The sequence below is a fragment of the Aedes albopictus genome, chromosome 2 (assembly GCF_035046485.1).
Source record: "Aedes albopictus strain Foshan chromosome 2, AalbF5, whole genome shotgun sequence".
In the NCBI taxonomy this organism is placed as follows: Eukaryota; Metazoa; Arthropoda; class Insecta; order Diptera; family Culicidae; genus Aedes; species Aedes albopictus.
In genome coordinates, this window is record NC_085137.1 from 351,149,369 (window position 1) to 351,162,021 (window position 12,653).

A 12,653-nucleotide genomic window follows, 5' to 3' on the forward strand; every position below is an offset into this window, starting at 1 on the left:
TAACTTTTTTATGGTTCCAATGTTTTGCTATTTGAATAATAAACGTGATTCACGGAATAGACTTTATGATATTACGCTCCTCCTGGAATCAAGTCTGCTAGCCAGTTTAGCGTTTTACGAACAATTTCGCAGTTATGTGATAGTTTTCGGTGTCAGCAATTTTGTTTAGCTGCTAACTGCAACATGTTTACGTTTCACTTAACGAATGAAGTTGAGTAACTGCAACGCCTGACAGATGTCATCAAGCCATCAATTGACGTAAAATGAAAGATAACTTTGCAAAGAGTTTGCTAATAGCGAAAAACGTTGCCGGCTGACTTCTGCGGACGGTTGTTGCGCAGTTGAGCTCTTGCCACAACGCACCGTCTTGTGCTAATAGAAAGTTACTCGAAGGGTTTCTGAAAATCTTGACCGCCCAGGAAATTGTTTGCAAATATTGGTTTATCCATTTCCACAGGATACACTATGTGGGCTTCCTCTGTACTTATCGAGTTTTTTTATGACGAGCACTTGATCTTCGACCGAACGTCTACTGTACTTATTCTTGACATATCATTCCTACTGAAACATAGCCTTCAAACTCCAAAAGACATGACAGTAGACAGCAGTGGAAGCAAATTCGGTTTCATGCGATACTGCGAGTTATAACGCCGGGGCAAGTCCGTCTTGTCTTAGAAGAACCCTGCAGAAAATCGCTTAGAAATTCTTTAATAAATCCCTAGAGAAATTTCTTGATATATTTCTGACGAAATTTCGTGGTATATCCCCCGGATGAATTTCCACCGAAATATGCATAGGTATTCTTGGAATAATTCCTAAAGGAATTCATGGAATAATCACATGAAGAATTTATGTAGAAAACCAGCGGGAATTTCTGGAGGGATTCAAAGCAAACTTCTAGAGGAATCACAGCGAGAATCTATGGAAAAAGCGAAATTCCTGAAGGAATCATTAAAAGAAGTGCTTTAAAAGAAAATGAGGCATCCCTGGAGTAAATTAGCAGGGTTTCCTGGAACCAGCAATCTTTGATTGAATCTCTGAAGAAATTCCTGGTGGTTTTTGCCGAAATCCTAGCATGAGTTTTCGGAAGAATTTCCGGTGAAATCCTTGGAAAAAATTACTTATGAGATGTGCAACAATTGCCGAGTTTTTAAGGTGTGTAACAATTGGCGATTTACCCTAGATGATGGATATATAACATCAAAAAGATAGAGCAATTGCATGCCTAGTTTTGGCGCCTTGGTCAAAATTGTTCTCAAAACAGGTTGCTTCAAGGCAAAGTCCAGTAGCCACAGGATGGCCAGGGAGGTCGCTGGTCCTTTTCATGGTTACTAAGTTGATGGATATGGAAAATCAGGAAGATAGAGCCGTCGCAAGCCTAGTTTTGGCGTCAAAGCCAAAATGTCCACGAAACTGGTTCCTCCAGGGCACATTCCGGTGGCCACGGTTTGGCCAGGGAGGTCACTGATCATTTTCATGGTTACTAAGATGATGGATATGAAAAATCATGAAGATAGAGCCGTCGCATGCCTAGTTTTGGTGTCATGGTCAAAATGTCCTCGAAACAGGTTCCTCCAGGGCACATTCCGTTGGCCAGGGAGGTCACTGGTCATTTTCATGGTTACTAAAATAATGGATATAGAAAATCATGAAGATAGAGCCGTCGCATGCCCAGTTTCAGTGTCATGGTCATAATGTCCTCGAAACAGGTTCCTCCAGGGCACATTCCGGTGGCCACGGGTTGGTCAGGGAGGTCACTGATCATATTCATGGTTACTAAAATAATGGATATGGAAAATCATGAAGATAGAGCCGTCGCATGCCTAGTTTTGGCGCCTTGGTCGAAATTGTTCTCAAAACAGGTTCCTTCAAGGCAAAGTCCAGTAGCCACAGGATGGCCAGGGAGGTCACTGGTCCTTTTCATGGTTACTAAGATGATGGATATGGAAAATCAGGAAGATAGAGCCGTCGCAAGCCTAGTTTTGGCGTTAAAGCCAAAATGTCCACGAAACTGGTTCCTCCAGGGCACATTCCGTGGGCCACGGGTTGACCAGGGAGGTCACTGGTCATTTTCATGGTTACTAAAATAATGGATATGGAAAATCATGAGGATAGAGCCGTCGCATGCCCAGTTTCAGTGTCATGGTCATAATGTCCTCGAAACAGGTTCCTCCAGGGCACATTCCGGTGGCCACGGGTTGGCTTGGGAGGTCACTGGTCATTTTCATGGTTACTAAAATAATTGATTTGGAAAATCATGAAGACAGAGCCGTTGCAAGTCTAGTTTTTGTGCCATGGTCAAAATGTCCTCGTAACAGGTTCATCCAGGGCACATTCCGGTGGCCACGGGTTAGCCAGGGAGGTCACTGGTCATTTTCATGGTTACTAAGATGATGGATATGAAAAATCATGAAGATAGAGCCGTCGCATGTCTTGTTTTGGTGTCATGGTCAAAATGTCCTCGAAACAGGTTCCTCCAGGGCACATTCCGTTGGCCACGGGTTGGCCAGGGAGGTCACTGGTCATTTTCATGGTTACTAAAATAATTGATTTGGAAAATCATGAAGATAGAGCCGTCGCAAGCCTAGTTTTGATGTCATGGTCACAATGTCCTCGAAACAGGTTCCTCCAGGGCACATTCCGGTGGCCAAGGGTTGGCCAGGGAGGTCACTGGTCATTTTCATGGTTACTAAAATAATTGATTTGGAAAATCATGAAGATAGAGCCGTCGCAAGCCTAGTTTTGGTGTCATGGTCACAATGTCCTCGAAACAGGTTCCTCCAGGGCACATTCCGGTGGCCACGGGTTGGCCAGGGAGGTCACTGGTCATTTTCATGGTTACTAAAATAATGGATATGGAAAATCATGAGGATAGAGCCGTCGCATGCCCAGTTTCAGTGTCATGGTCATAATGTCCTCGAAACAGGTTCCTCCAGGGCACATTCCGGTGGCCACGGGTTGGTCAGGGAGGTCACTGATCATATTCATGGTTACTAAAATAATGGATATGGAAAATCATGAAGATAGAGCCGTCGCATGCCTAGTTTTGGCGCCTTGGTCGAAATTGTTCTCAAAACAGGTTCCTTCAAGGCAAAGTCCAGTAGCCACATGATGGCCAGGGAGGTCACTGGTCCTTTTCATGGTTACTAAGATGATGGATATGGAAAATCAGGAAGATAGAGCCGTCGCAAGCCTAGTTTTGGCGTTAAAGCCAAAATGTCCACGAAACTGGTTCCTCCAGGGCACATTCCGTGGGCCACGGGTTGACCAGGGAGGTCACTGGTCATTTTCATGGTTACTAAAATAATGGATATGGAAAATCATGAGGATAGAGCCGTCGCATGCCCAGTTTCAGTGTCATGGTCATAATGTCCTCGAAACAGGTTCCTCCAGGGCACATTCCGGTGGCCACGGGTTGGCTTGGGAGGTCACTGGTCATTTTCATGGTTACTAAAATAATTGATTTGGAAAATCATGAAGACAGAACCGTTGCAAGCCTAGTTTTTGTGCCATGGTCAAAATGTCCTCGTAACAGGTTCCTCCAGGGCACATTCCGGTGGCCACGGGTTAGCCAGGGAGGTCACTGGTCATTTTCATGGTTACTAAGATGATGGATATGAAAAATCATGAAGATAGAGCCGTCGCATGCCTAGTTTTGGTGTCATGGTCAAAATGTCCTCGAAACAGGTTCCTCCAGGGCACATTCCGTTGGCCAGGGAGGTCACTGGTCATTTTCATGGTTACTAAAATAATGGATATAGAAAATCATGAAGATAGAGCCGTCGCATGCCCAGTTTCAGTGTCATGGTCATAATGTCCTCGAAACAGGTTCCTCCAGGGCACATTCCGGTGGCCACGGGTTGGTCAGGGAGGTCACTGATCATATTCATGGTTACTAAAATAATGGATATGGAAAATCATGAAGATAGAGCCGTCGCATGCCTAGTTTTGGCGCCTTGGTCGAAATTGTTCTCAAAACAGGTTCCTTCAAGGCAAAGTCCAGTAGCCACAGGATGGCCAGGGAGGTCACTGGTCCTTTTCATGGTTACTAAGATGATGGATATGAAAAATCATGAAGATAGAGCCGTCGCATGTCTTGTTTTGGTGTCATGGTCAAAATGTCCTCGAAACAGGTTCCTCCAGGGCACATTCCGTTGGCCACGGGTTGGCCAGGGAGGTCACTGGTCATTTTCATGGTTACTAAAATAATTGATTTGGAAAATCATGAAGATAGAGCCGTCGCAAGCCTAGTTTTGGTGTCATGGTCACAATGTCCTCGAAACAGGTTCCTCCAGGGCACATTCCGGTGGCCAAGGGTTGGCCAGGGAGGTCACTGGTCGTTTTCATGGTTACTAAAATAATTGATTTGGAAAATCATGAAGATAGAGCCGTCGCAAGCCTAGTTTTGGTGTCATGGTCACAATGTCCTCGAAACAGGTTCCTCCAGGGCACATTCCGGTGGCCAAGGGTTGGCCAGGGAGGTCACTGGTCGTTTTCATGGTTACTAAAATAATTGATTTGGAAAATCATGAAGATAGAGCCGTCGCAAGCCTAGTTTTGGTGTCATGGTCAAAATGTCCTCGAAACAGGTTCCTCCAGGGCACATTCCGGTGGCCACGGGTTGGCCAGGGAGGTCACTGGTCATTTTCATGGTTACTAAAATAATTGATTTGGAAAATCATGAAGATAGAGCCGTCGCAAGCCTAGTTTTGGTGTCATGGTCACAATGTCCTCGAAACAGGTTCCTTCAGGGCACATTCCGGTGGCCACGGGTTAGCCAGGGAGGTCACTGGTCAGTTTCATGGTTACTAAGATGATGTACATGAAAAATCATGGAGATAGAGCCGTCGCATGCCTAGTTTTGGTGCCATAACTAAAATGTCCACGAAACAGGTTCCCGCGAGGGCCATTCCGACACCCGGGACAGGACCAGATCGTGTTGACCGGTTCCACATGTCCACTATCAGACGCGCATTATCCAGTTGGACATTTTTGCCGAAGACACCAACATTGTATCTAGTAAAGCATATAAACCATAATTGAAAACGTTTGCCGTGTACTGAGTACACGACGCGACCGCTCGTGTAACGGTCCGGTTCAAAAAAAAGTTACACCAGCGGTCGCGCCGGTGTACTGAGTACACATTTAAAATGTGAGGTTAGAATTACGTATTTTTCGAGTACTTTTCGTGCATTTTTTCATTTTTTTTCTGCCTTACTAACAAGAAGAAGAGTGGATCTTGGAATAGGACCAACACCCGGTTCAATTTGGTGCGAATTTCGATTATTTTTTTTTGCATTTTGCTGAGACGCGTGTACTCAGTACACGCAAGCGACTGATGGTGGGTTAATAGCGCCAGTTGGGCTGCTATTGCCGATGCGCTCTTGCGTCTGGGGATACCGGAGTACTTGTACAAGATTCTCGGAAGCTACTTCCAGAATCGCGTACTGGTTTACGACACGGAGGTGGGTCGGAAGTGCTTTCACATAACCTCAGGAGTCCCGCAAGGTTCCATCCTGGGTCCGGTGTTATGGAATGTCATGTACGACGAGGTGTTGAGGTTAGAGTACCCAGTGGGAGTGGTGATTGTCGGATTTGCCGACGACATTACGCTCGAAGTCTACGGTGAAACGATCGAGGAGGTGAAGTTGACTACCGACCACTCGATCAAGGTTGTGGAGGCGTGGATGCGGTCCAGAAAACTGGAGCTGGCTCACCACAAGACAGAGGTGACGGTTGTTAACAACATGCAGTCGGCGCAGCAGACGGAGATCAGTGTAGGAGAGTGCACTATCCTGTCGAAGCGCTCTGTCAAGCACTTGGGCGTGATGATCGACGATAAGCTTACCTTCGGTAGCCACGTCGATTATGCCTGTAAAAGAGCCTCCACAGCTATTGCGGCACTGTCCCGGATGATGTCCAATAGCTCAGCGGTGTACGCCAGTAAGCGCAAGCTTCTGGCTAGTGTTGCTACGTCCATACTTAGGTATGGCGGCCCGGCGTGGGGTACCGCGCTAAGTACTGAATGCTACCGACGGAAGCTGGAAAGTACTTACAGGCTTATGTGTCTGAGGGTTGCAAGCGCGTACCGTACCGTGTCACACGACGCTCTCTGTGTCATTACTGGTATGGTGCCCATCAGCATTCTTATCAGTGAGGATATGGAGTGCTTCGAAATGCGCGGCACAAGAGGCATACGCAAGACTGTCAGGATGGCCTCTATGGTCAAATGGCAGCGCGCGTGGGACAGTTCCACCAAAGGAAGGTGGACCCATAGGTTGATACCGAGGGTAGATAGTTGGATTAATAGGCGCCATGGGGAAGTTTCATTCCACCTGACACAGGTCCTTACAGGTCATGGTTGCTTCCGACAGTATCTACACCGTTTCGGGCATGCGGATTCTCCCGAATGCCCAGTGTGCAATGGTTTAGAGGAAACGGCGGAACACGTGTTGTTCGTGTGCCCGCGTTTTCGCACAATGCGTGACCGCATGCTTGCCACATGCGGGGAGGACACAACTCCGGACAACTTGGTCCAGAGAATGTGTAGGGATGAGATTAGCTGGAATGCCGTTTCAACGGCTATCACCCATATCGTCTGGGAGCTACAGAGGAGGTGGCGCGTGGACTCGGAGAATGGCTAGTCCAGATGCAGTACAAGAGGTGGTCCAGGGGTTCGAAGTCGGCTTCGTAGGTCATACCGGTGCCCTGCGGTCGAGATCGACCCTTACAGCGATTAAGTGGCCGCGGAGAGGAAGTCCCGGTAGCGGTGCTGTCGTGGCGTCGGTCTACTGGGTTGGATCTGAGCCCGCGGTTGGAAAGGGGTCCCCGGCAAGGGTCGGGGTAGGTGAGATCCTGCTGTCTGCAACCTACGGGTGCATCTGATAGGGCCTGAAGGGTAGTGATACCCTTCCTTTGCGGGCAGGTCAGATCGGGTTGCACGTGGGCATCAGTTCTTGATGTCCGCTCAGCAGTAGGGCGCGGGCGGGGTTGACCCTGCCCGCCTTCCGAGGACAAAGGGAGTGGCGAGGACCACTCGGGAAACTGGCTAAGCGCCAGCATGCTATCGTGATGGACTCTCCAGAGCGAGTCATCGATGTTCGTTGCTGCTAGGCTACGGCAGCTAACCTTGAGGGTGCGATATGCACTAGCCCCTCTCTGAAGCAATACCTTCTTGGTGGTTCCGGAGAGACGTAGGGTTTGGCGACCATAGGAATGTGTTCTAGTGGGTCGAGGAGAGAGTAGTCCTGGCTTCTACCGGCATTGTAGAAGACGGCCTCATCCCCACACTACCCTAACCTTCCTGTTTGGGTGTCTGATGAGCAGATTTATCCCCCTATGGTTTAGAAGAAAAAAAAAAAAAAAAAAAAAAAAAAAAAAAAAAAAAAAAAAAAAAAAAAAGGACGATGTTGAAGAGTATGCATAAGAGTCCATCACCTTGTCGCAGTCCCCAGCGAGATTCGAATGAACTGGATAGTTCACCCGAAAACCTCACGCAGTTTTGCACACCGTCCATCGTTGCTTTAATCAGTCTAGTCAGCTTCCCAGGAAAGCCGTTTTCGTCCATGATTCTCCATAGCTCTGCGCAGCCGATGCTGTCGTATCCCGCTTTGAAGTCGATGAACAGGTGATGCGTTGGGACCTGGTATTCACGGCATTTCTGGAGGATATGCTGTACGGTAAAGATCTGGTCCGTTGTCGACCGGCTGTCGATGAAGCCGGCTTGATAACTTCCCACGAACTCATTCGTTTTAGGTGACAGACGACGAAAGATGATCTGGAATAGCACTTTGTAGGCAGCATTCAAAATAGTGATCGCTCTGAAGTTCTCACATTCCAAATGGTCGCCTTTCTTGTGAATGGGGCAGATTACCCTTCCTTCCACTTCTCCGATAGCTGTTCGGTTTCCCAGATCCTGACTAACAGCCGATGCAGACAGGTGGCCAACTTCTCTGGGCCCATCTTGATGAGTTCAGCTGCGATACCATCCTTACCAGCTGCTTTGTTGGTTTTGAGCTGGTGAATGGCATCCTTGATGAATTCTACAAGTAAGGTGATCGATCCCGCAAAATATCACAATAAACTTAGTTACAGGAATTTAATGGAAAACAATGTTGTAGGAAATTTTTCATCTATCAATTTGAAGAAACTTTGCCGATGGCACCAGCTCTGTGTGTCATTCATGCATTGCGCTAGAGCAATATTTAAAAATTTAGGATAAGAATTTTTTACGGTTTTCCCCATTTGAAGAAAACTGCATTCGAGAATTTGGAAGAAAAATGTACTTATCAACAAATGTATGGGGATCGACTGTGATTGTGGTTATGTTACGGGTATTTTCGGCTTTCAGTCTTCGCGTAATCATAAACGGATTTATGCTCTACACCTGACGTTTCGGCTACATGTATTGAGCCTTTTTCGAAGGATCTACAAATGGACAATTTAGTACAACATTTAACAACATAGTTTACAAAATCTTACAGATAATCACTCCGTTCAATCGTGAGTTATAATGTGTTGAACATAGTCGCACGTCATCCATTCACTATAACGAGATACAAGATTATATTCGGAAACCAGTTTGTGGAGGAGGTATATCGTCGCTCACGTGGTTGAGTTCGATCGTTGGCGCAATTTTTAAATCTACCGGTTCACTTATATTGGGTTTTGTTTTACCTCCTACACTTGTCGGTCACTTTCGCGCCAATTTCGGATTCTGTCTGTGTCTCGTTATGGTGATGGCTGCTATTGTGCGCCTATTCCACTGTTCGTCTGTGTGTAGTGTGTTGTATCGTTTTAACTGTGTGTAATACCCCGGCGTACGTGCCGCTTAGGTTATCGGTGTCGGTTCGCTTGTTGACAGTGTGTTGTGTGTTAAGGATGTGACATGACTCTAATATAGCTAGATTCTGTTTTTTGTGGCTTGAATCCAATACTTCTACCCTGTCTAATAGAAATTGGTGGTTGTTGGTGATGCAGTGATCTAGCAGCGCTGTTTTCTCCCTCAGTCTCATGATCTCCTGGTCGGTCTCATCCTTTCCTGCTTCTCGTAGTTCTGTTAATTTGTTGATTGTCGATCGGTGGCCGGACACGCGATCTTTTAGTCGGCATGATGTCATACCTACATAGCTTGATCCACAGTCTGCACATGGTATTTTGTAGATGACGTTCGATCGTTGATTTTCTTCCAGCTTGTCCTTCACTCCTGGTATGATCGATCTCACAGTTTTCCGTTGTTGTGGACATGTAACCACTTCCGGGTAGTCGGATCGAAGTGTCCGTTGTATCTTGTGGGTGAGAGAACCTATGTTGACAATTGATCGGAACGTTTTTGTGTTATCATCCTCGGTAGGTGGTGCTGCGGCGGGTGGATTCTCTCGACGTCGATTGATGAGGCGGTTGATTAGTGGTTTCGGGTAGTCGTTCTGTCGAAGCTGCGTGTGGATGATCTTCTTTGCTGTGGCTTCGTCGACGTTGGTGGAGAATGTCGTTACTCGTTTGATGAGATTCTTGGCCACGTTTATCTTGAGCGTCATGCTGTGAGCCGACAGGTAGTTTAAGAATCTGCCTGACGCTATGGGTTTGGCATACCATTCTGTTTTTATTGTTTGGTCTGGTTTCCTGACCAGCAACAAGTCCAGATATGGTAGCTTTCCATCCTTTTCAACCTCCACGGTGAACTGTATCTTCTGGTGGTACTGGTTGAATGTGTTTTTCACGGTTTCTATTTCGTCTTTGGGTATCGCCAGCATGAGATCGTCCACATGTTTCTTGATTACTGGGATCGGAAACTTGATCGTCTTGGTAACCGAATCGAGCAAAGTTTCCATCACCAGATCTGCTATTATGGGCGACAGTGGATTGCCCATCGCTGTTCCGAACACCTGTTGATACGATTGCCCTATGAATTGGAAGTAACTGCAATTTACTGTGCATTCCAAGGGAGTTAGTGATGCAGAACGTCATTTCGCGCTGGGACGAAATCAAAGAAAACACGAACATCAACCTAGATCTGTTCCTGGAGATGACGGAGTTCTGCATAAATTGCAGTTACTTCCAATTCAAAGGGCAATCGTATCAACAGGTGTTCGGAACAGCGATGGGCAATCCACTGTCGCCCATAATAGCAGATCTGGTGATGGAAACTTTGCTCGATTCGGTTACCAAGACGATCAAGTTTCCGATCCCAGTAATCAAGAAACATGTGGACGATCTCATGCTGGCGATACCCAAAGACGAAATAGAAACCGTGAAAAACACATTCAACCAGTACCACCAGAAGATACAGTTCACCGTGGAGGTTGAAAAGGATGGAAAGCTACCATATCTGGACTTGTTGCTGGTCAGGAAACCAGACCAAACAATAAAAACAGAATGGTATGCCAAACCCATAGCGTCAGGCAGATTCTTAAACTACCTGTCGGCTCACAGCATGACGCTCAAGATAAACGTGGCCAAGAATCTCATCAAACGAGTAACGACATTCTCCACCAACGTCGACGAAGCCACAGCAAAGAAGATCATCCACACGCAGCTTCGACAGAACGACTACCCGAAACCACTAATCAACCGCCTCATCAATCGACGTCGAGAGAATCCACCCGCCGCAGCACCACCTACCGAGGATGATAACACAAAAACGTTCCGATCAATTGTCAACATAGGTTCTCTCACCCACAAGATACAACGGACACTTCGATCCGACTACCCGGAAGTGGTTACATGTCCACAACAACGGAAAACTGTGAGATCGATCATACCAGGAGTGAAGGACAAGCTGGAAGAAAATCAACGATCGAACGTCATCTACAAAATACCATGTGCAGACTGTGGATCAAGCTATGTAGGTATGACATCATGCCGACTAAAAGATCGCGTGTCCGGCCACCGATCGACAATCAACAAATTAACAGAACTACGAGAAGCAGGAAAGGATGAGACCGACCAGGAGATCATGAGACTGAGGGAGAAAACAGCGCTGCTAGATCACTGCATCACCAACAACCACCAATTTCTATTAGACAGGGTAGAAGTATTGGATTCAAGCCACAAAAAACAGAATCTAGCTATATTAGAGTCATGTCACATCCTTAACACACAACACACTGTCAACAAGCGAACCGACACCGATAACCTAAGCGGCACGTACGCCGGGGTATTACACACAGTTAAAACGATACAACACACTACACACAGACGAACAGTGGAATAGGCGCACAATAGCAGCCATCACCATAACGAGACACAGACAGAATCCGAAATTGGCGCGAAAGTGACCGACAAGTGTAGGAGGTAAAACAAAACCCAATATAAGTGAACCGGTAGATTTAAAAATTGCGCCAACGATCGAACTCAACCACGTGAGCGACGATATACAGGGGATAGACAAAATGATCGGGACAGGCAAAATTTCCCCTCCTCGAAAAATATTCAAATAGCTGTAACTTTTCGAAAAGTGCATCAAATATTCTCAAATTTTTACTGTAAGTGGATCAACTAGTTATGTATCAGTGGACAAAATTTGGAAAAGATCGAGCTATTATGCACGAAGTTATAAAGATTCTAGAAAAAGGTGTATTTTTCCGATAGCCAACTTTGAGCTGTTATATCTCCGGATTCAATGAGCCGAATGCAATGAAATTTTGACCATTTATGACTTATATAATGAGCTTTGAAAAACTTTTGACATAACTTAAAATTCTTAACACGGACGAAAATTATAACGATTAGATTATTTTTCTAATAAAAACCCAAATTTTCTTAAATTTCAACATCGTTTCAAAATTCAAGTTGCTAATTATAGTCCATTTATATTCCCTCTAATTATCTTGAATATAAATATGTTTTGAAAGAAACTAACAACATAACTGGCAATTCATTGAAAAAGTAATGGGATGCATATTAAAAATAGACCAATTTACCAAAAAATCATAAAATAAATTAGATTGCCATAGCTTTTTCTCTTGTCAATAATTTCAAGTCGAGTCAAACGTTTTTCAGAGCTCATTATAAAAGTCGTAAATCGTCAAAATTTCATTGCATTCGGTTCATTGAATCCGGAGATATAACAGCTCAAAGTTGGCTATCGGATAAATACACTTTTTTCTAGAATATTTATAACTTCGTGCATAATAGCTCGATTTTTTCCAAATTTTGTCCACTGATACACAACTAGTTGATCCACTTACAGTAAAAATTTGAGAATATTTGATGCACTTTTCGAAAAGTTACAGCTATTTGAATATTTTTCGAGGAGGGCAAATTTTGCCTGTCCCGATCATTTTGTCTATCCCCTGTACCTCCTCCACAAACTGGTTTCCGAATATAATCTTGTATCTCGTTATAGTGAATGGATGACGTGCGACTATGTTCAACACATTATAACTCACGATTGAACGGAGTGATTATCTGTAAGATTTTGTAAACTATGTTGTTAAATGTTGTACTAAATTGTCCATTTGTAGATCCTTCGAAAAAGGCTCAATACATGTAGCCGAAACGTCAGGTGTAGAGCATAAATCCGTTTATGATTACGCGAAGACTGAAAGCCAAAAATACCCGTAACTTATCAACAAAGTTATTTGAAAACATCGCACATATTTGTGAGGCCATCTTATAGGTATTTACAACATCACATCGCTTTTCAGAATATT

At 45.2% G+C, this 12,653-nt stretch overlaps 2 protein-coding genes across 4 annotated transcripts in view; one reads left to right on the top strand and one right to left on the bottom strand.

Annotated features, from left to right (window-relative positions):
* LOC134288306 (uncharacterized) overlaps positions 1–9,888 on the bottom strand; it is a 360,131-nt gene extending 350,243 nt beyond the window's left edge. Inside the window, exons 1-3 of one of the 3 annotated variants that reach the window (XM_062852716.1) lie at positions 8,609–9,888; positions 8,482–8,545; positions 8,323–8,427 (exon numbers count right to left, since the gene is read on the bottom strand). In XM_062852716.1, the coding sequence (XP_062708700.1) occupies positions 8,757–9,869 (1,113 nt within the window). In that variant the 5' untranslated portion in view covers positions 9,870–9,888 and the 3' untranslated portion in view covers positions 8,323–8,427; positions 8,482–8,545; positions 8,609–8,756. Of the gene's footprint in view, positions 1–8,322; positions 8,546–8,608 lie in introns of those variants that run through there. The other 2 variants (XM_062852718.1, XM_062852715.1) reach the window with 2 other exon arrangements.
* A 64-nt stretch (positions 9,889–9,952) lies between these two features.
* On the top strand, positions 9,953–11,212 carry LOC134286739 (uncharacterized). The gene has a single exon (XM_062848405.1). It carries the CDS (start codon positions 9,953–9,955, stop codon positions 11,210–11,212), a length of 1,260 nt encoding a protein of 419 aa, XP_062704389.1.
* The last annotated feature ends 1,441 nt before the right edge of the window (positions 11,213–12,653 follow it).